The sequence below is a fragment of the Brassica napus genome, chromosome A7 (assembly GCF_020379485.1).
Source record: "Brassica napus cultivar Da-Ae chromosome A7, Da-Ae, whole genome shotgun sequence".
In the NCBI taxonomy this organism is placed as follows: domain Eukaryota; kingdom Viridiplantae; phylum Streptophyta; class Magnoliopsida; order Brassicales; family Brassicaceae; genus Brassica; species Brassica napus.
In genome coordinates, this window is record NC_063440.1 from 25739958 (window position 1) to 25763108 (window position 23151).

General features: G+C 34.3%; 7 protein-coding genes across 7 annotated transcripts; 3 read left to right on the forward strand and 4 right to left on the reverse strand.

Moving 5' to 3' along the window:
• Positions 1-7: 7 nt before the first annotated feature.
• LOC106357244 (RNA polymerase II subunit A C-terminal domain phosphatase SSU72-like) lies at positions 8-469 on the reverse strand. The gene is made up of 3 exons (XM_048735622.1): positions 238-469; positions 155-168; positions 8-58 (listed from the first exon to the last, which is right to left on the reverse strand). The coding sequence occupies exons 1-3, from the start codon at positions 467-469 to the stop codon at positions 8-10; spliced, it is 297 nt and encodes a 98-aa protein (XP_048591579.1).
• Positions 470-1423: 954 nt separating this feature from the next.
• LOC106354308 (cysteine-rich receptor-like protein kinase 44) lies at positions 1424-3462 on the forward strand. Its single transcript, XM_013794216.3, has 5 exons — positions 1424-1791; positions 1878-2088; positions 2237-2474; positions 2571-2721; positions 2954-3462. The coding sequence occupies exons 1-5, from the start codon at positions 1591-1593 to the stop codon at positions 3344-3346; spliced, it is 1194 nt and encodes a 397-aa protein (XP_013649670.2). The 5' UTR covers positions 1424-1590; the 3' UTR covers positions 3347-3462.
• Positions 3463-5654: 2192 nt separating this feature from the next.
• On the forward strand, positions 5655-7226 carry LOC106357245 (transcription factor BEE 3). Its single transcript, XM_013796922.3, has 6 exons — positions 5655-6105; positions 6200-6316; positions 6432-6497; positions 6595-6663; positions 6756-6833; positions 6954-7226. Exons 1-6 carry the CDS (start codon positions 5665-5667, stop codon positions 7035-7037), a joined length of 855 nt encoding a protein of 284 aa, XP_013652376.3. The 5' UTR covers positions 5655-5664; the 3' UTR covers positions 7038-7226.
• A 4023-nt stretch (positions 7227-11249) lies between these two features.
• On the reverse strand, positions 11250-13545 carry LOC111210976 (trithorax group protein osa-like). The gene is made up of 7 exons (XM_022711790.2): positions 13374-13545; positions 13197-13274; positions 13060-13098; positions 12498-12986; positions 12317-12397; positions 11817-12002; positions 11250-11584 (listed from the first exon to the last, which is right to left on the reverse strand). Exons 1-7 carry the CDS (start codon positions 13521-13523, stop codon positions 11459-11461), a joined length of 1149 nt encoding a protein of 382 aa, XP_022567511.2. The 5' UTR covers positions 13524-13545; the 3' UTR covers positions 11250-11458.
• Positions 13546-14052: 507 nt separating this feature from the next.
• Positions 14053-19108, reverse strand: LOC111203889. Its single transcript, XM_048736218.1, has 2 exons — positions 17608-19108; positions 14053-17416 (listed from the first exon to the last, which is right to left on the reverse strand). Exons 1-2 carry the CDS (start codon positions 17792-17794, stop codon positions 16794-16796), a joined length of 810 nt encoding a protein of 269 aa, XP_048592175.1. The 5' UTR covers positions 17795-19108; the 3' UTR covers positions 14053-16793.
• LOC125576200 (putative nuclease HARBI1) lies at positions 15432-16595 on the reverse strand. The gene has a single exon (XM_048735623.1). The coding sequence runs from the start codon at positions 16593-16595 to the stop codon at positions 15432-15434; it is 1164 nt and encodes a 387-aa protein (XP_048591580.1).
• A 226-nt stretch (positions 19109-19334) lies between the features above and the next one.
• On the forward strand, positions 19335-22996 carry LOC106354309. The gene is made up of 6 exons (XM_013794217.3): positions 19335-19590; positions 19760-20298; positions 20787-21113; positions 21509-21913; positions 22015-22244; positions 22490-22996. Exons 1-6 carry the CDS (start codon positions 19442-19444, stop codon positions 22739-22741), a joined length of 1902 nt encoding a protein of 633 aa, XP_013649671.2. The 5' UTR covers positions 19335-19441; the 3' UTR covers positions 22742-22996.
• Positions 22997-23151: the final 155 nt, after the last annotated feature.

Genomic DNA, 23151 nt, shown 5'->3' on the forward strand with positions numbered 1-23151 from the left:
CTTTTCTTCAAAAGTCATTAACATCAAACACACCATCACCAGCATTATCTTGCCATCTCTGTGGAGCAAGTTTCACAGATAAAAATTCCTCTTAAGCATCTGCAATATACCATCCGCTTGTAACTACAAAAAAAAAAGGGGTTAAGGTTATTACCAAACTCCACAAGCCTACAAGACTCATACAACTCAAAGAATAAAAACAAAAGCATCTTTAGGAATCTAATGAAGAATAGAGACTTGAGAGAATAGGATACAGCTCGGGATCCTTGCGCCTGAGTTCATCGAACATGTGCTTGTAAGGAGTTCCTAAACCATAGACGTTTGGCTCTCTGGCAGACGGTCTAGGTAGTTTAACATGAGACCCTGTCCCGTACGAAGCTACGTCGAGACCTTGCCTATTCAGGAGAGCGTGAGCTTCCATGCTCCGGTTCTGATTCGATGAACACACCATGGCGTATCGGAACCTCATGGCTAAGCCACCGCGACGAACAAATCTCTCGGCGACTGTAGTGTTAGCGGGTTTTTACGTGTTCTTGGTTTCAGAGATAGTATATGTTAATTGGGTTGGGCCTGGGTCGGGCTTTTGAAAAAGATTTAAATTTTATTTTCTTTTTGGTTAAAAATCTTTTTAAAAAAGAAGAATTTGGGTCTGATATTTTTGGGTCTAATCCGTGTAATTCAAGGATTTTATAGTTGATCAATAAAAAATATAGTTTTTCTTTTATTTACACACATCACAATAATTCGATGTGGTCCAAGAGGAAAATTTCCCTTTTTCTTTTATAAAAGCATTTCCAATAACAGAGATATTCACTTGAGTATTTAATAATAAAATACAAATAATCAAATATTATTTATTAGTTTTTTTTTTTAAATTAACCTTTGAACAAAAAAGTTTTAACCATTCAGAAAATAATGTGCCTCGTTACAGTTTTTTTTTTTCGTAGCAAAAGACATTTCTAACATTTATTTTTCCTTAATTTATCCTATTTTAACTTTATTATTTTAATTGCTTGAATATTTTATAAAGAGACCGCCGATGAGGTGACCACAAGCCAAGAGGAAAATTCTTACGAAAAGATGTTTGCTTTTTTTCCTTTCTGAGACTGGTAACTTCCAATCAGTGAGGTCCCAGCCTCCCTTGCATTGACTTGACTTTTGGATTACTTGTTAGCTTTGACCCCTTGACTTTGTCTTAAACTCGGGTGTTGGATTTCAAATAATCTTTTCATATCAGTAGTCTCTTACGTTGTATTATTGCTAATTTTCCTTGTTTTTCATACATTTTTGTTTCTTAAGCCATCTATAATCAACACTTAAATAGCAGAGTCCTTCTTTTGGTCAAAAGCAAAAAATGCTTTCAACAAATATGAAAACGGAAACTTAATATAACGCGTATTTAGTAGTTATGTGTCCCATGCTGAGTAAACGATATTGACCCGGCCAACGACTTGTTTACGCTGTGGCATTAATACGACTTTGTACCAGTCACTCTTCTATACACCAAACAACTTGGTTTTGAGATAATTTCTAATCCAACCAAGCCACAGACAACCTCTCTGATCATCTTCACTACACGAAGCAGCAGAGATGGTTCGCCGTCTTTGCGGTGGCTTCATGGCGTTACTGAAGATGTGTGGTGGTCATAACGCTTCTGAGGGAGATTTATCAGCCGAAGACGGTGGTGAAGACCGTGGCATCTTCTTTGATCTCCAAGAGCTTGAAATAGCGACTGACTCGTTCTCCGAGAAGAACCGACTCGGACATGGAGGGTTTGGTCCTGTCTACAAGGTAACTTATAAGACAATTCTGTTTTTGTTTCTTCTTTGACGAAAGTGATGTTTATTTGATACTAAGACATTGTGATATGTGAATAGGGATTGATGCCGAATGGTGAAGAAATAGCTGTGAAGAAGCTGTCGTTGAATTCGAGACAAGGGTCGAGAGAATTCATGAACGAGGTTAAGCTCTTACTTAGGATTCAACATAAGAACTTGGTTTCGTTGCTTGGTTGTTGCTTCCACGGTCCAGAAAAGATGCTGGTTTACGAGTATCTCCCTAACCGGAGTCTTGACTATTTTCTCTTTGGTACATCTCTTAATTTTCAATATTCTTCTTATGAAATGTCCGGAGAAACCAATATCAAGCCGTACTAAATCATTGGTTCTGTTCTGTTTGATTCATTCAGTTCAATCCGGTTTGGTTTAATCTTTAATTTCTCTGTAATTATTATCAGATAAAATCAATCCCGGTTTACTTGCCTGGTCCAACCGATGGCGAGTAATTATAGGCGTGGCAAGAGGACTGTTATATCTACACGAAGAAGCTCCGGTTCGAATAATCCACAGAGACATAAAAGCAAGCAACATTCTTCTAGACAATGACTTGAACCCGAAAATCTCTGATTTCGGTTTAGCCCGGTTATTCCCAGGCGATGGCACTCATACTAGTACCTTTAGAATCTCTGGTACCTAGTGAGTACACCACAATCTTTAGTACCTGAAATAAATGTGAATGTTGTTATATGTATGCATCATTAATTGAGCTTATAAGAGTGTGTTCATGTGCAGTGGTTACATGGCTCCTGAATATGCCTTGCACGGCCTATTATCGGTTAGATCAGATGTTTTCAGCTTTGGAGTCTTGGTTTTGGAGATAGTCAGTGGAAGAAAGAACCAAAATCCTCGTCTTGGACCGGAAATGGCCGATCTCTTGAGCTACGTAAGTCCTAATCATACCATGAACCGGTTTAGTTTTGCACAACCTAGACAACTTAACAAAGCTTGTCATAAAAGTTAGATTTTAATCTCATTATACTATACTAGAGGAATTAAGAACCGAACCTAATATCAATTTGTTATGTCCTTTTGGTCGGTAATCAGAACCGTGGACTGCTTAACCGGTCATTACTTCAAACTGGAGTTTATATATGTATGTATGACTGACTATACAGACGTGGAAGATGTACCAAGAAGGCAAAATTCTAGAATTGGTGGATCAATCTCTAGCAGGAGTTTACAACCGCGACGAAGCAGCCACATGTTTCATTATAGGGTTACTCTGTTGCCAGCAAATCACATCAAACAGACCGGATATGAACACGGTTCATCAAATGTTGTCGAGCGATTCATTCGATATGCCTAAACCGGGTCGTCCTGGACTCCAAGGTCGTAGAGGAGGCGGCAATGCAAGTACCGGTACTGGTTCAAAAAGTTATGGATTAACCGGGAGCGAACCAAGCAGCTTCAAAAGTAGAAGTGGAGGACGAGCGTCTGGACCGAATAGCGTCGTTGAGGAGCACTCAAGGACGTCCATTTCCATGTCTTCCTTTGCCGAAGGCAGATGAATCTTAATTTTTTTTTTAAGAATCTTTATTTTTGTAAATGCACCCTTGTTTACGTGTGGTGTATATATTTACATAAGAGGGTAATTATATATTATATATTATGTGTTTATGGATCTTATAGCGTTTTCATTAAAACAATTAATACTACTAGTTTAAGAATAATCAAGAGGATGATACACCGCTTTGGAGGCAAAGTGATGACAGATTCGCTAATCAGTTTTCCACGAAGAAGACATGGTTACATATGCGTCAGACACAACGAGATTGTTGTTGGAGCAAGGGTGTGTGGTTCTCTCAATTCACACTGAAATACTCGTTTCTAGTATAAGTAGCCATTAGAAATAGGTTGCAAACCTATGACAGGATGCAACTATGGAATGCTACAATAAAATACAGTGTGTGTTGTGTCAAGAAAATCAGGAGACTTGTCAGCACATGTTCTTTAGATATCGATTCCCTGTAAAAATCTGGGAAACATTAGTTGGTGGAATCATGAAAGAAGCATTCACTCTTGACTGGAATGAGATTCTGGATATGATAGATAATCCTAGAGGCACATTGACAGAAGCTTTCCTCATTCGGTATACGTTTCAAGCGCTGATTCATAGTATTTGGAGAGAGCGTAATGGTCGTAGACATGGTGAGCAACCAAAATATGAGAAGGTTCTGATCAAATGTGTGGATAGAACAATTCGACTTAAATTACTAGCAGTCAAGGGGAAGGGAAAAAAGTATCTTGAAGAAAGTCTGTGTGTATGGTTTGGTACAAGAACACAAAGCACCTTTCAGCCTGAAGTCTAAAGGGAATTATTTTCCTTTAAATTGTTCTTGTATTTGATTACAAATCAACATTAGAAGCACTTGATGTAAATATGTTTTTGATTGAAAATAAATTTACGTTCATTAAAAAAAAACTACATTATGGAGTCGTATATTAATAGCGAGCTGTTTTAGACTAGCTAAGTAATAAATTTCTGTAAGTACCAGTAATTTCAACTTACCAAAGAGGAACAGTTTGGCACTAACCTACGGAAGGTCGTATGACTTTTATCATACTGTTTTGAGATGTTTGATAGTAAGTCAAGTTTCACAAGTAAACAAGTCTAGTAACCTATAAATTAAATGTTCTAAATCAATTTATTTATCCCATAACATGTAATTTTTTTTTTCATCAAAAACCTATAACAAGTATAATTTCTTTCATCCAAAACCAAAACTTATCAAGTCTTGTAGATGTGGTTTACCTTTTATTGGTTTCTAAATATTGGGTTTGTCATATGTATGTGTGTATATAGATGGCCCTAATAAAATTTAGATAACACACTAGCTTCTAATTCTGATGATCTTATATATAGTTTAATTTATAGTTGGACTGCCATTACTAATTTACAAAACCGAACAGAAATAGAGTCGGATATTAATGATTCCTCCTCAAGCCCATCGTTAAGCATAACGTATTAGTATATATTTTATGTAGATCTTATTGTAGTAGTATGCATCTTGCATTAATTTGGTTTTGAAGTTGGTTGTTGCTTATGTGCCATCAGTTGCGTCTAAATTAAAGAATACTCTTACTTTTGTTTAGTCGAACCCTTTTAGGAATTAGGATATTTATCAATCAGAATACATTGAAGATCTTATAAGTAGGGTTCGTTGGCATTGGTCATAGTTACCTTTAACTTCTACTTTTTTTTGGAAAGGACTCATTCTATTAATGGTACGTAAGTTAAAAAAGATTCAAGGGGTTACAAGGTTTGGCATAACATGCATTCAAAACAATGACTGCTTTTTCCCTCACGTTATTGAATTTGCTATGTCAGTTTGTAGCTATACTAGCAAATAGCATTGCTCAAAATCAAAACTAGCTACAAGACTTTGGAACCTAACTCCAAAGTAAGAATCCTGAAGAAAAACGTTTTCAATCAGCCGTTAGAAGAAACTAATTAACATACGTAGCTAAACAGAAGACTTTGGAACCTAGATACACATAACATAACTGCAGTTCAGTATCCATTACCAATTGAAATAAAAATATTTTGAGGTCTTAAGAAGTTGCTTAAACAGAGCTCGTAGGTCCCATTACCAAACAATGACCCACTTTCTCTATTTGGATATATCCCCTGATAAATTTAAAGGACCCACTCCATTACAAAACATCCCCATAACTCACTTTCATTGGCCTTCCCTTTATTTTCTACTATTGTCTTTTTATCTTATTTTTTACATCCACTATTATAAGTCCAATTTGTTTATTATTTTAATTTTAAGAAAAAAACTTTTTAAAAAAACAGTGTCTATATATAAACAGAATTACTCGAATGAAACAAGCAACTCCTCATTTTGAAAAAAAAAAAATTATCTTTAAAACATTGGAAACTCAAGTTATGGCAAATCTCTCTTCTGATCTTCAGACATACACAGTGGATGATCCCATAACTCAACTTGCAGAACTCAACAACACTCTTCATCAGTTCCAAACGATGTTTGCTCCTCCTTTCTCTTCTTCTCTGGATTCTCTCCTCTTTCATCATCATCAACATCAACCGTTACCAGATCATTTTCCCGGAAGATCTCCCCAGAATAACTTTCATCAAGGGGTTTTCATCCCTTCTAATATTCACAACAAAAATGACGACTCGTCTCTCGATTCCAAGAAGAGAAAAACACTAATGGCGTCCATGTCTACGTCGGAGAACAGTGTCTCTGATCAAACCTCTTCTGCTCAAGTTTCCATTAATGGAAATGTTCTGACCAAAAATGTATTTAACTAACCTCGAAACCCTAATTTCACATATCAACTATACTATCAATTTCCTTTGTTCTAACCTTTTTTTGTTCTTATTAAAATCTCAGAATTCGTCAAGGAGAGGGAAAAGGTTGAAGAATATAGAAGATAAGAAAGAGAGGGAAGTTGTTCATGTTAGAGCCAAAAGAGGTCAAGCCACTGATAGCCACAGCTTAGCAGAGCGGGTATAAGTTAATTACTATATTAAATGTATAATGATTAATTCGATACTGTTAACCGTAAATTGTATATTAGTGAAAAATTATGAGCTAATAGACTTTCATACTTATTGAATTTCAGGTTAGACGAGGGAAAATAAACGAGAGGTTGAAATGCTTGCAAGATATAGTCCCCGGATGTTACAAGGTAGTTATAAGAAATTTAAACCAAACTATTTTAATTTGTTTAGACTATAACAATTTATTGGTTTAACTATTTACTGATTACATGTTTGGTGATACAGGCAATGGGAATGGCCACGATGCTGGATGAGATAATTAATTACGTCCAGTCGTTACAAAATCAAGTCGAGGTATGAAGATTATGACAGTTTTTGTAATTATCTTAACTCCCTTCGTTTAATTACCTACTAATGCGTGTTCTTTTTTCTTAATGTGGAATCAGTTTTTATCTATGAAGCTTACAGCAGCGAGTTCTTACTATGACTTTAACTCAGAGGCTGATGCTGTTGATTCCATGCAGGTACAAAATCTCGAGTTTTAATTAATTCGTCTAGTAACTTCTTAATGTTTTATAGTATGTGGTTATTGTTAAACTACAGGGTTAAACTGAATTTTAATATTAAATAATTAATATTTGCAGAAGGCAAAGGCACGTGAGGCAGTAGAGATGGGGCAAGGGAGGGATGGGAATACTGTCTTCCATTCATCATCATGGACCCTTTGACTTTTGTTTTTTTCTCTCACTTTTTGTTGTCTTTCTAAGTTATCCTCTTTTGGATAAAAAATACTTAAAAGATTGATTTCAATAATTTGGATGCAAATGATGATATGTATACTGTGTAATGTCGACATTATGAATTTATTGCATAGAGAAGAGACTGCAATCAATTAGATTGGACAGTGACACATGTTCTATGGAGATCTTATTAAGTTTCTAACAGTACAAGTTTTCGGCATTAAATTGGTATTTTACTACTATATCTGAGCGTCCCATGTTTTGTAACTTTTTTTTTTGAACTATCCATGTTTTGTAACTTGAACACTAACTTATAATGCAAGTTTAAATTTAGTTGTCATGTTATATATCGCTTTTAAAATATATATCTGAGAAAAACTAAACCTTTAAAATGTTACATTGTGGTTTAAAGTACAAAAAATAAATATATTAAAAGGATTGTAACTGCCATAAAACTTAATCAGATGCAACCACTATTGTTTTGCAGAATGATTGGTCTATAAAAAAGTGTTTTGAAAATAGTATATACCTCAGCAATCACACTTTTAGAGAATGGGCATGGGTTATCACTTATATCGTTATGAAGAACGTTGTTTATTTCGATATTGTTAGTTAATAATAAGATCAGACATATCTAAGTAGGGTTAGTTTAATATACAATATTACATATGAACTGTTACTTTTTGAGTTGATTAATTTGGTATAACATGAACGATGAATTATTTTTGAATTGTTATGTAGTATAAGAGTATTCCCAAGCTATACTTCATATCATCAAATATAAATGTTTTTCCACTCCAACACATACTTTAAAACTTCAAAGTTTAGTACTTCAACTTTGGTGTTTCAAAAAAAAAAAATACTTCAACTTTAAAATTTTAAGTTTCATGTTTATTACATCTAAATCCTTGTAATTATACATCACATAAACAAGTTTAATAATTTTACTTTTATCACTTTAGTCCATAGAGTTTATATCTCATAAATATAAATTTTATTTTTCACAATAAAACTATACATACACTTTAAAAAAAAAATATATATATATATATATATATTAGGATACGGAAATAGATTACTAGTTTTAACATCAAATTTACACATTACATTAATCAGATTGAATACAAATGATATCTTGTAATTTATGTCTAATTTGTTTTATATTCTTTTATTATTCATATAATATTTTATATTTTAATGTAGCATTTTATTAATTAATTTTATAGTTGTTTTAAAGTTTATAAATAAAATTAATTATGATTTTATCTGAAATTTAAACAGTAATTTTTTGAGGTTTCATGTAAAGTTTTACCACTAGAAATGAATAGCTTAAAACATTAACGAAATTCTGTAAAACTTCGAAAGTGAAACATGAATTGGAGATGTCATACGTTTACTGCTACATCTATAAATCATTGTATATCTTCAAAAAAAAAGGAAGTTGTAATCGATATCTTTTCTTTTAGTTGTTTCACGAAGATTAAAAAAAAAATTAGCTTCTCTATGCATAAATATTCATTTTTATAGACTAGAATGAATATGTACCACACTATATATTAGATTATTTCTTTTGGCACCAACCACTATATACTTGCATGTAATATAATGACTTGTGTTAGTACATTTGTTATACTATTCTTGGCCAAATCCATATAACGAATTTCGTAATCTTATCTCAAATTCAGAACTGTATACAGGACTATCGAGTTATTAATTTATAAACCGAGACATGGAACATCATCAATAAAAACAAAAAAATGAAATAATTTATAAAGTATATAGCCACCGCCTTGGCGAATTCTGTAACGTCTGGAACAAGAGTCATCAAAAGTATAGTGTTAGGACTTGTGACAAATGAATAAGACAGAAATTTAGCAAATGCACAGTATAGATTTAGGGGAGCCCCTCCCCTTAAAATTAGTACTTGATTGACTCGGGGTCAAACAAAGACAAGCACAGATGATAAACTTGAACACCAACTGGATTTGGACCTGAGGGAGTTGACGAAACTACCCCTAAGTTGTTGCTATCTATAGAAAGATATGAATCATGTGATGCTGTGTGTCTCCAAAACGATACACAAAGACAAAGAGAGGTCTAATGCCGTCTGTGGAAGATTATGTGATTGTGGATTACGAAGGAACGTGTTTAATCGTGGAGCAACTAAACTTCCTTTTAATTTGTGGAGTCTGTAATTATATAAACATAGCTTTAATTTCATATACACTGACTGACAAAAACAAAATTTCATATTCATTGAAATAAATAATTGCATGAGTGACGGTTCATAGTTCATAGAATCTGATGGATGTTCCCTATTCATCATATGCATGATCGGGAAGAACAGAAAATTTAGATATTTATTTCAGTTCAAAAAAAAATTTGGATACTTATTACTACTGTTTAAGCATATCGGAAATTGTAAGCTACTATAAGTTAGTGTTGTTGTTCTGTTAAAGTCCCAGTTCAAATATGAAAAAGTGTGAGTTGTAAATGAAGTTTTTCAATTATCTATAAAATAATATTCTCTCCATTTTTTAATATAAGTCGTTTTAGAATTGTGCATATAAATTAAGAAAATCATTATTTTTATATATTTTCTAAACAAAAACATCATTAATTATTTACCTAACCACAAATTAACCAATAATAAAATAGAAGGATTTATCATTGGTCATATAACACTAAGTGTTAATAAATTTTATATAGAAAACCGAAAACGTCATATAATTTAGAACGTAAAAATTTCTCTAAAACGACTTATATTAAAAGAACGGAAGGAGTATCATTTTTGTATTTGACATTTTACAAATAATATTTCAAATTATATAATGTTTTAAATTTTTATGTAAAATATTTTGACTAATTATGTTATGATCTTATACAATTTTGTATTTTATAATTTATTTTAGTTGCATTTAGATAATAACTAATTATCATCCTAATTTTAACAGAAATACATAAAAAAGAAATTGTAAGACCATTGTGACATTAATAAAATTATAAAACTGAGTAAAATATAAACTTTTGCTGGTATATGTTCATTTATGTTTTACATATTTCACATTAATTCGTATAATCCAGTACATGCATTGCTTCTAATACATTGTTTTGTTTATTATATTAGTATCAGTTTTCCTCTATTTCAATTGGATAAGTAAGTAGTCATATATAAATAGTGAAACATGTAAAGATAAAGCCTCAAAAAGTGAGAGTGGAGTCTATTGCATGTGTTGCTCTCAAATTGGATGTGCCTAAGTTTAGGGCTTTAACGATGACTTTTGGTTAGTTTGAGAAGAAATTAATCGAAAGTACTAGATAAACTTGAACATAAATTAAGTAAAAAAATCATTATTATATAACAATAACAAAAGAGAAAATAGATGCAATGCATGCATCCATGAAACTAGGGAGGAGGACAGCTTGAAATGGACCATTACTTGCTCTAAAAGAAAATGAAAATGTGTGGGTCTTCCTATTCATTTTCCATCTTATTGCATATATTTTATATAAAACATTAAAATACCCAATTTTTAATAGTTCAATTGATTAGTTAGTGGATGATTGTTTCTTGTTCCACCAGGCTATTAGTCATGTTGAAAATGATACATATATAGAAGAAAGAAACTTTCTTAATTATACAAAAATATAGTATGAGATCTTAGAGATTCTCTTTCATCATTTAAATACTAAACTAAAGTTTCATTATATTAAGCAACTATACAATTTATAATCCAATCTATACTGTCCAAAAGGATGGTTTTGGGAAACAAATAAACATTTGGGACCAAAAGAAATTCTATAAATAGAATTGGCGATCACATCATTTGGTGGCAGAAAAGAAAGATGGGCAAGTTCAAGGATCCAAAAACATTGTGGGAACCACCAACCACCAACATTTTGGAAGTGGCCCAAGTTGAATGTGGAGGAGTTGTTGGCTCCTCAAATCTGTGAAGTCTATTCTAGTCTTAAGCCTTCACTCTTAAGACTTAACCCACAAAAATCTTCAAATCCCACTTTTTACATAATCTATACACTTTCTAATATTTTAACATATCTACTAGAGCAAGTATGATGATAACAGTGTTTAACACCAGGACATGCTTCCACAATACATGTTTTATTTTCTAGATATTTTTTTGGTGTCAATACAAGTTCACACTAAAGAGTTATTTTTCTTGTCAATAAGACTTGAAAGTCTGAATAAAACTGTAAACAGGACTTGGAAACTTTGAAAGTCGGAAGAAAGTTGTTACCAAAGCATTCAGTGATACATTGGAAAAAAATATTAGCTACTTCTTTTCCTTTTCTACAAATGATCTTACACTTGACTCGGACCTTACATTCAAACCCCAAGCCTGTCTCTTCTAAGCTATAACACGGAGACCACGGGACTGTGACGATGAACTTCACTGTCGGAGAATCTGTTGAAGCTGAAGGACTTGGTTTCTCTGTTCCGGTGGCAGCAAAATGATCTGCTCCGGGGTCAGGCTCATCACCTGTTGAAGCAATGCCTTCTCCATCTCTGCAGATATCTGAACAAACAAGAAAAACACAACCATCAACAAAAGACACAAGCCTCTTTGCGCTGTGATCAGCAAAAGTCACTGAGAACATACAACTACATCGTCTACTGTAAAGGAATGTTGACTTGAGGGTCTTAAAATGATACAAGTACAAACACATTATCATGATAATATATATACTCGAAGCACAAGCGGTCCAATGGCTGCGTCTTTCAGTTTGCAATATGGAAATGTAAATTACCGGTGCAGGGCGAGGTGGTGGGCCGCCTCCAGGTCCAACTTGGCTTGGTGGAGGCACCGGTCCTAAGCCTGGGAGATGAGTAATGTTTGAGCTCTCTGATTGGCTAGCCATCCAAGAAGGACCTCTGTCTGCAGTCGGCCCTCCTAATTGGTTATTATTGTAGTCTCCACGAAACTGACCTCCACCCTGAAACAAAAGACAAGATACAAGCCGCAAAATTCAAAAGCATAACTATTACCTGCACATTTTCCATTAGACTATTTATTGTTTAAAGCAAAAACGTTCAAACGCAGTAGGGACTAGACACTAGATGACAATGAACAAAAATGAGAAGATAAAAAATTTCATATCTGATTAAGAACAGTGAATAATGTTGGAAAGAACCCTCATTAAAAGGTGATTAACGGAGCACAAAGACAAAGCAGCACGATTGCATAGTTAATCTGAAAAACAACCAAACATATCGCCTAATGGTACAAGACAGTAAAGAGTATAACTACCTGATATGGTGGCTGGCTAACGAGATGTGGCTGTCCCTGAGGGAATTGAGGTCCACCAGAAGCTGGGAGTCTATTGCCAGACTATGAATTGGTACAAATAACAAGCTTCCAGTCAGTCAAAAACATCAAATCACAATGATGGAAACAAGAGGGAAACGATAATAGCTCCTTAATGACTTACATGAAACATGGGTTGAGAATGATGCTGAGGAGGTGCGCCATGGTGCTGAAACCCAGCGTTGGGACCTGCCTGGGACGGCCCAAACTGATGATGATATGGTCTAGGCTGTTGTTGAGGACCCCCAACCGAGTGCATTGGTTGCTGTTGTTGCAACTGAGTGGAGGAGGCTGGTGTATCAAGATGATGAAAAGACTGTGGTTGGGATGTTGGATGATGAGGAACCGAGGGAGGCGCGGTTTGAACTTGAGAAGACTGTGGATGAGATAAAGAAGTGCCAGCAGGATTCAGACGCTGGGGATGCGAGAAACGAGGCTGCTGCGGTGGAGGAGGCATAGGCAGTGTGTGTTTTCTAATCGGGGCTTGTGGCTGCACCGTAGCAGCTGGCTCTTGTAAACCGACACCGGTTTGAAGAGAAGAGGTATGAGCTTGAACGGTTGGCTTTGGAGTGATAGATTGATGAGACTGTTGAGGAAGCTCAACTTTGGGAACCTAGATTGAACAGAGTTGTTAATGTAAAGTTTATGAAAAATGAAATTCTAAAAAAGGTTCATCAAGCAAATACCACTTGAGGAGGCTGAACCATTCCCAGCATGATTTGTGCCTAACATTCATCATCATCATCATCATCATTATAACAACAATGCTAAACCTAAATTATTCCAAACAAATCATTTAAGTATCGAAGCTGGGAATCAAAACCTGAAAAAGAGCCTTGGTTAAAAGAGGGTTCTGAATCAGAATCTCTCTCGCTTGTTCATGGTTTTGATCAATCAGCGCCTGCGTCATCAGATTCAATCAATCAAAAAAGATGTTAAAACTCGAGAGAGAGAGAGATGCAGCTGATTATCGGCGTGTAGAGAAAAGAGAGGAGAGAACCTTCATTTGGGACATGATACCGTAGAGCTGACTTTTCGTCATTCCGGCGAGATTCGCTGGTAAGACGCCGTCTCCGCCGATTTGCTTGCCCGCCATTGTCGTCGTCGGTAATCGCAACCGTGATAGTGTTCCCCGTCTGTTTTTTAACATAACAGTGCGTGAAAATAAGCCTGGGCCTCGCACAGTATGGGCTTTTAAACTGTTATCTCGACCTGATTCGCTTTACTTGTTTAGATTCGGCCCATTAATCATAATTTGTATTGTTTTTTTTAGTAAATAAAATACCAAAAAGATACCACTAACTTTTTTAAAAAAACTTGTTTAGTTACTTATATCTAAGGCTAACATTGGTGTTTTACTAAAAAAAAACACTGATTAAACTAAAAGTACTTGTAATAATTTTCAGATGTATATAAAAATATAACTTCAAACTAATCGATGATTCTATAAAACTAATTGATGATTTCTACAAACGGTACAGACCAAATCTAGTTCTGGATCAGTTTTATCTATCTGCATGCCTGAATCTATTTGAGTCTACTCTAGATTAGCTGATAACAAACATATTGGTTCGTGATACTTTTATACTAGATCGAGTCTTTGACTCTTTTCTAATTTTCACTCTACTTACATTTTAGAGGTTCTCAATGATTTTTAGCATTACAGATATAGGGTCTGACTGGTTCAAACGCAGCGGTTGCGGTTGCGGTTGCGGGAGTTTGCGGATGCGGGTGGTTGCGGTTTCTAGCGTTATTAAGCGTTTTGTATGACTGGCACAACATTTGAAAATTGTTGCGTTTGCGGATCATTTCTGACTGGTTTACCCACCCACCCACATATACAAAAAATAATTAATAAATAATATTTAATAGACAAAAAAATAATTAAAAAAAAATATGATTAAAAATAATAAACTTAAAATCCAATAACAAAATAATAAATAATAATTAAAAAAAAATAAAAGTTATGGCATGATTATTGTTTCATGCATTCTAATTATCACCAAATATTTCATCAAGCTGTGCAACATACTCGAAAAATTTTGTTCCGAGACGTGGATTTTCTGGATTCATCTTATACATATTGTAAAATTTCTTCAAATAATCCCAACGATTTTTAGCGTGCTTCCAACTCATCTCTATTCCAAATTGCTCATTAAGCTTCTTGACAATATTTTCTTTTTGGGACAGATTAAAAAATCTGTTTCCTTCATCTTTGCTCTGTTTCTCCACAGTTATACATTCAAGTAATGTATGTGTCATCTCGTTAGTCCATGTAACTTTCTGAAAACCAAGACATAGTAAATTTATTTACTCTTTGCAATCCAATAAAGACAAAGTTAATAGTAAATAGCATACCGTCATCGAAGCAGAAGCCAAAATATCTTGTGAAGCCATAATTATCAATTCTAACATTAGATAGTATAAAAACTCATTTAGAAAACAAATAAACTTGACTGATAGAAATATAAAACAGAGCCAAAAGTTAACAATAAAAGAAGACTAGAATTACCTTCTTCTGTCGCTAAAAAGAATGTGTGCTATCAACTACAAATTGTGTATTTGTTTGACATCGATCAACTTTTATACTAGCTTATTAGATAAGCATAAATGTTTTTGGGATAGATGCATATCTTAAATTCTGGTAAACAAATATTTTATATTTATCTAGCTAACTATATATTTAGCGGGTAATTAATTTTCCCGCCGTTTTGGTAATCACTTTTTGGCGCACAAGTGTGTATATCTGGTTAGCGTACAAGTGTATACTGGTTTTGATATATTGTGTTCGAATATATACACAAGATTGATTAATTAAAAACAAGCAACATCAATCCAAGTAGACATAACAAGAAGCATAAGAAAAGCATGAGGCAGAAGAATAACGAAAAACCAATGAAGTTCCATAAACAATAAACTCTCCAAATGTTAAAAAGAAAGTGAAAACTGACAAAGAAGACATAAAGATACGTTCTAGAGTTCTAATGAAATTAAAACATGGTTACTTTCAGAACTTTAAAAAGATATATTAAAGAAAAACTGGCAAGCTGACCACAAGCTAACGATCATCCCATATATTTCTTGCTATATCATCTCTAATAGTTGACATATACGCATCAGCTGTCGGATCATAATTTCGATCAACTCCATGATCATCATGAGATGGAGATGTGTTTCCTTCAAGACCAGCTTCATAATTCTCTGTTTCGTCGGCAGCATTAAAGTCGATGTCATCTATATTAGAATCTCGAATAAAATTATGCAACGCCATAGTTGCTGCAACAATTTTTTCTTGCATATCGACGTCATAGCGAACACGACCTTCTAAAATAGACCACTTTCCCTTCCACACTCCGAACGTCCTTTCAATTATTGACCGAAGAGAGGAATGCCTGTTGTTAAACATCTCTCGTACAGTGGTTGGTCGACGTCCAGCAAAATGATTTGGATGGTAGGCCTCACCTCTATATGGAGCTAGGAAACCTCTTCTGTTAGGATAGCCTGAATCAACTAGAAAGTATTTCCCCGACTTTGGGAATGGGAAAAAGTTATCATGACGTGCACAATATGTCAGTATCTTTGAGTCATGTGCACGACCCGGAACTCCAATACGTGTATATATGAATTTCATATTGAAATCACACACTGCCAGTATGTTCATTGAAGTATAATTATGATGGTTCCAATATGTGATCTTTTTATTTCCACCAACACGTACACGAACGTGAGTACCATCTATGGCCCCGATACAATCTTCAAAATAAGGAAAATACCTCTTATCATGTATGATTCGTGGTGGTGTCTCATCCAGTTCTTCTCTTTTCCATGAAACTATGTCTGAATGCAAGCAACATAGGGCATTAATAACATCACTAAATTTTGTTGCAACAGTCCATTGTGCGACTTGGAACTCTGCTGCTATGCTCCTTTGTGATGGGTTATGTCCCAAAATCTTGAGAGACATACCTAAAGCAACCTCAGCTTTTACCCAATGAGAGTCTTTAAGACCGTATGACTTTAGTGTATTTAAGAGCTTAAGAAACACTCTTTGTTTCATACGTAAAACATGGAGGCATTGTGTGTCGCTCTCATACATCAGTTGATGCATTATACGTAGCCCACGTTCAGGATCCGTTCTTAATTTTTCTCTAAGGGAAAAACGACTACGCTCAATACATAAGATGGCTTCAACAGCCTGGTCATCAGCATCAATAGTTTCCATGATTGTTTTCAAATCCACGTTACTTGGTTCCTGAAACAAATTAAACTCTTGTCATCTAAGTTTCAATAAATAAATAAATAAGTAATCTCAGAATAATCCACCGAAAACTCAAATCAAACAAAACCAAAAGAAGATACTCATTGTCAAAAGTAAAATGCAAACATGAAAGCAAAATTCCCATGAAAAGAACAACTAAAGCTAATCATCAAAAAAATCGTTACGGGACTCCTTAGTTTGACGTTTCAGAAAAGGTAGTTTCTCATCATCAGGAAGAGCCATAAATAAGCCCCGCACAACATCATTTGTTGCAATAAGGTCAAGTGATGCCCAATATAGCTCTGTCATTGGAATTAGATCCGGTACTCCTCTCACACATTTGACAACAAGAGCCATACGTTCCTCAGTTGCATTTGTTGACTTTGATTTAGATGTAGATGATGCCATCTGTTCTAGAATACCATTTCGGTCTTCCATGGTCGCAGCAATACGATCGAGCGTGGAGTCCACTGGATTGCGCTTACGCTTTCGGCGAGATGTATCTTTCATACTTTGTTGTGACGGCATTACAAGATCTGTCTCGATAACATTTGGAGTATCTTTCATTGGAGTTTCTAACCAGGCTGTGTCATCTTGTTCCATATGATCAAGATCATGTGAATCTTGAATCTGAACTTCTTCTTCATCACTTAACTCAACTCGTGGAGTACGATGATATACACCACGTCTTGGTTGCCATGACTCCTCAACCACGACAGTTTCATCTCGAAATACCACGTCAAGAAGCGGTATAAAACGCAATGGATGTGAGCGAAATTTCGAAGCTTCAGGGTAAGCCTTAGAAATCAAAACAAATAATCACTAAAAAGAAATATATAAAACAAGAAAATTTACGCAACGTGAAAACATGGCTTTATGTGTACCTTGATTTTGTCTTTCCACCAATGCTCAGGTGCATCAATACTACCTGTTCTACTATTAAATCCAAGACCAGTTGACCCAAAAGTAATTCTACGATAGATTTCATATTGCTTTTTCAAAGTATCAAGTCTGTTTTTCACTTTGTTCCAAGTGATCGCAACTGGAAACTGTTTTTTAAATTCTTTGAGAACATTTTGCTTTCCCTGCTCACTCAAGTTTTTGCCTTTAGAATTTCCATCTTGTTTTTCCAGCGTTATCAGTTCTAACAAGAAACGAGTCATCTCATCTGACCATTGTAGTTTCTATTCAAAGACCAGGTTAACATATATCCAATTACGAAACATACAAATATATATATGAATGATATACTGGTGATTCAGAGAATTTAAACAACAAAACATATCAGAAATCATAAAACAATAAACTGGAATAAAATCATAATCCACTTACGTTGTTCTCTTGACTTTCTTCTTGGTTGGAAGTCATGATTTCAATGGATTGAAACTGTATTAGGTTAACGTGAATGAGATATTATCAAATATACACATATATAACGTTAGTTAAAAATGGATTAGTTAGGATATATAAGTAGCTGTACGTGATTTTGATTAGTTAGGATATATATGAAATCTAAATCTAATTTAATATTTAATATTTTTTTCCAACCGCAACCGCCCGCAACCGCAAACGCTTGCGGGAAGGAGCTTTTGATTTTGAGCGGTACAAAGTGGTTCGAAGCGGTACAGAGCGATTCATATGATTGTTTCGAAACGCTGTCAACCGCTACTAACCGCAAAAGCTGCGTTTGCGGGTGGTAGCGGGGAAACCAGTCAACACCATAGTATATAGACATGCATTAGATGTGCACATTAAATATATGAAATTTATTCGACGAGCTTTATGTGTAGTGTACCATGTTAATTGAACACGTAACATGCACTTATCTATAGATCTGTAATATAAATATCTCTTTTCGAAAAGCAAAAGCCTTAACACAAGCTTACAATTACAAAGCGTGTGACACGGTTTTGGCCTCTTCACTTTCTTATTTCTGCACAAATCTTCTTTTTATTTTTGTTTCCATCCATAGTTTTCGTATAATTTATTTGTTTGATTATAATATAAATATACAATATTGATAGGATTCTTGCCTTTGTTAAGTAGGTACCCGTCATCGACTTTATTTTTATTCTTTCAGGTAAAAATCGAGTCTTCCACTACATTCACCCCACCATGTTCTGCCAGTTTAAGAATTTTTTTAATTAAAAACTATCAATTTCAACAAATTACCACATGACACCCAAGAAAGAGTGGTTTGATGAATTGATAGATATTTTTATCTAATCTTTTGATCTGATGATCATAGATTGATATTTATTTTTATATGTATATATGTGAAAAAATATATAAAGAAAAATAAATAAGTAATAGAACTATGCACATTTTAATATCTCAAATCTCGTAATGCAGAAAAATGGGATTGGTAAGAACTCAACAATCACATAATCATTTCACTTTTAGCAATTGCTAGATTTCCTATCAAAGCTATAATTCTAAACATTTTTGTTATCTAGTAATATATACGATACGAAGTGAGAGAGTTACCTTTAAACTTGGCATTTGGTATAATTTTAGCATGCTCGTTAAGAAATGAGTAGGCGTATAATTTTGTCCTTAAGGAAATTATAAGATTACAATATTATACATATATATATTTTTAAAATCATATTAATATGAAAAAGGTAGAGAAAAAAAGAAAGAGAGAAGCACTCAACTCAAACACTTTATAATATATTTTTTTTGGTAAAACCACAAACCTTGCTTTTGATTTTGTAGCTGAGGTCTCTCTCTCTCTCTCTCTCTCCATTTGATAGGAAGAAGAAGAAAGATAAAAAGATAAAGAAAGAGAGAAAAGAGATATAGTTAAAATGCAATGTTATACAAATGAAGAAGCACTAGCAAGCCTCTTCATCAATGTCTCAACCTCCTCCTTTCTCCTCCTCCTCCTTTTATACTCCGCCGTCTTGCTCCTCCTCAAGTTCTTCCACTTCATCGGTGGCTACCCTCTCCTCCAAAGGTCGCTATATATATTAACTTATACTTAACTTTAATCTATCATACACATACAAAAGTATGAATACTGAGAATATTTTAAAATATGCAAATATTATCTGGAGTAGATTCATATATTATTGTTTTCTGATTCTGGTAAAACAGTATTGATAGTAGCGCTCTTTATTATGCAGGAGTGAAGATGAATATGATTCGGCGGCGTGGCTTTCCGATGAAGAAGAAGAAGAGGAGGAGGAAGAAGGGGAAGAGTTCAAGATGTCTTGTAATACAAGTTACCACGTGGTAACTAGAGATCAAAAACAGAATCATTTGATAGCTGATATAGAAGATGATGGAGAGTCTTTAGTGTTTTACAATAATAACTACAAAAGTGTTACAAACAATCGGCACAAGGAGGAGTATATGAATGTTCATCAAACTCATGAACAAGAAGACGAAGATGATCAAGATTCCAACGTTTCTTCCGCAGATGAACACTTCTCCTCTGCTAATGTTTCTCCTTATCGCAGTGAATCATCAGTAGAAGAGGAAGACAACGGGGTTGAAGATCTTCATGACGTTCGTTATGATCATGATAATGATGAAGAAGAGATAGAAGGAGTGTCACAATACGACGTCGTTGAAGATTTGGTTCGTAAGCGACCAGATAGAAGTATTCGTGGTCCCTCTCCTCTCCAAAGTGGTTTGGTGTTCAATGACAAAAGCTACAATGGTATTATTTCTCTTCACATGTTTTCTTTATTAATTTTTCTTCACATGCAGATCGAAAGTTGTTTTCTTTACTTCTACAAGTAACCAGGATTAGCACAGTTTCATTGATTTTTACATAAAAATAAAATTACGGGAAAAGAGTTTTTATATTGGAATTTAGTTACTGGGTGATATTGGTATTTTTTTGTTAGAAGATAGTACTTATTAGTTCGTATTTGACTATATTCACGTAACGCCCCTTTTTGTAAAAACATTGTTTGTAATAAACAAAAAGTATACGAATGATATTCATCAAACAATTCAAAACGAACCGACGAAATATGAATTGGCCTATTACTTGTTATTTTAATTAGTTTATTATCTTTTTCACGTTTGAGTTCACCAATGACATTCGTCTATGTGTTTGTTTACAACCGTGAAATTATAATAGTACATGTATTGACGTTCTCTTTAACCCGTTGAGCTAATCTTGATTCGATTTGTTTGCAGGAGGGTATGTCTCTAATGGAGGAATCAAGAATGATGTCGTGGAGATACATCCATCAATGGGATTTGCCACGAGAGAGATCAAAACAGAGGAAGTGTTAGAGGAAGAAGAAGAAGAAGAGAGAGGAAAGATATTTGGAGAATCATGTACGAATGGGTCAACGTCAAAAAGTTCATCGGAATGGAGAAACTCTCTGAAGACCGACGATCCTTTTTCCTCCTCCTCTCGTCGGAGTTGCCCAAAATGGGAATCTTACACCGTCTTCCAAAAATACGATGAAGAAATGACTTTTCTCACTAGAATCTCTGCTCAAAAGCTTCAAGAATCAGGTGAAAGACCATAAATCTTATGCATACTAATAATAGAAATGATTATAGAACCATCATTAAACTTTTCTCACTAGGATCTTGCATGCAAAGTGATCAATACTGATTTTGTTCGAGTTTTTCTGTTTTTGGGTTGAAAAATAAAACAATAGGCAAATTATAAAACAAATTTTAAAGAAGTATTGAAAGTTAAAAAAAAAAAAAAACTTTAAAGAACTAAAAGTTTATGAGTCGGTTTATGAAAATCAGGTTTCAATCTTATAATATAGAAATAAATACTGAAGTTTCAGTTCGATGCTGTGACAAAAAAAAAACTGCAACATCACATATTAGCTAGAGTGCATGTAACTCAATCCTATAATTATAAAACGACTACAATTTTTTTTTTTTTTTGACAGAAACGTTGAAGTCAATCATGGTAGAGCCAAGATCGATCTCAGAGAGGATCGTTCACAAGTTATCATCAAACGTACACAAGAGAAAGCAACAAAACACAAGTAGTAACGCGCCAAGACCAAATCCATACGTGGAACTAGAATCAGCTTACGTTGCACAGATATGCATAACATGGGAAGCTCTAAGTTGGAACTACAAAAGCTTCGAGAGAAAAAGATCATCCACGCAGCGAATCAGCTTCAACGACATCGGATGTCCCGCAGCAATCGCGGACCAGTTCCGTACGTTTCATATTCTATTACAAAGATACGTCGAGAACGAGCCTTATGAAAATGGAAGGAGACCTGAGATATATGCTCGAATGCGAACTCTTGCTCCCAAGCTGCTTCTTGTTCCTGAATATCATGGTACGTTATTATTTAAGGGTAAAAAAAGAATTATTAAAGGGTATGTTTGTTAATACGGTAGTTACTCGAGGATAAAATCAGCAATGGCTTTAATTATTTAGATTACGAGGAGGAAGAAGAGAAAGAAGAGGAAGAGGAGGGTTTCAAGTCGAGGATAACGTCAGCTGCGTTCTTGATGATAATGGAGGAGTGCATAAGAACATTCATGAACTTTCTCAAAGCTGATAAAGAGAAGCCTTGTCAAAAGATCATCAAAGCCTTCTTTGGCAGAACTAAACGAGGCTCTGTTGATCCAACCCTTGTCCATCTAATGAAGAAAGTCAACACAAAGGTCAGTGTTTCAACCACTTTCAACTTATATTTTTACTACTACTTTAAAACCCACCATACATATTTAAAGTATATATTATTATTTGTCCAAAAAAAAAGTATATATTATTATTAGTGTTTAGTTTTATTTTATATATTATTACATAATGTGTTCTACTTTGTGTAAATGAGTCCAATATAAGCAGATTTATGCAAATTAGTCTTAATATTAACAACTTTATGCTATTTTGGGGGTATAATGAACAGAAAAAGACGAAGCTGAAAGAGATACGTAAAGGAGGAAAATACATGAAGAAGAAAAAGATGAGTATAGAGGAGGAAATGGAGATACTAATGGGACTAATAGACTTGAAAGTGGTGTCAAGAGTGTTGAGGATGAATGAAATGAATGAAGAGAAGTTGCATTGGTGTGAAGAGAAGATGAGCAAAGTTAAGATTATTCAAGATGGAAAGGCATTTCAAAGAGATTCGACTCCACTTTTCTTTCCTCCACATTGACCCCACTAGTTTAATCCATTCTCGTGAATATACCCTTTATTCTTTCCCCACTCACATCCTTTGGTTTTACACGTCATATTGGAGGAAATCTTTTAGACAAAACTACGAATAAAGAGCACCATAAAGTTTCAAATTTGAATAAATAGATAGGGGATATACTGTAGATTACTTTAGTTCCTTTTTACTTTCCTTTTTCTTTTCTTTGTTATGTATCTTTTTAACTTTTTGAAATAAAATTTCAGCCTTTATTAGGTATAAGGTGACTCATACACTCAAGGAATCACATAATTAGGTGTATATATATATATATACTTTGTGGAGATTATTAATTGTAGTTTTGGAGAATTCTGTGATTGGTAAAAACTATTGATATATATTACCCCACGCATGAGTTACCAATATATCTTGAA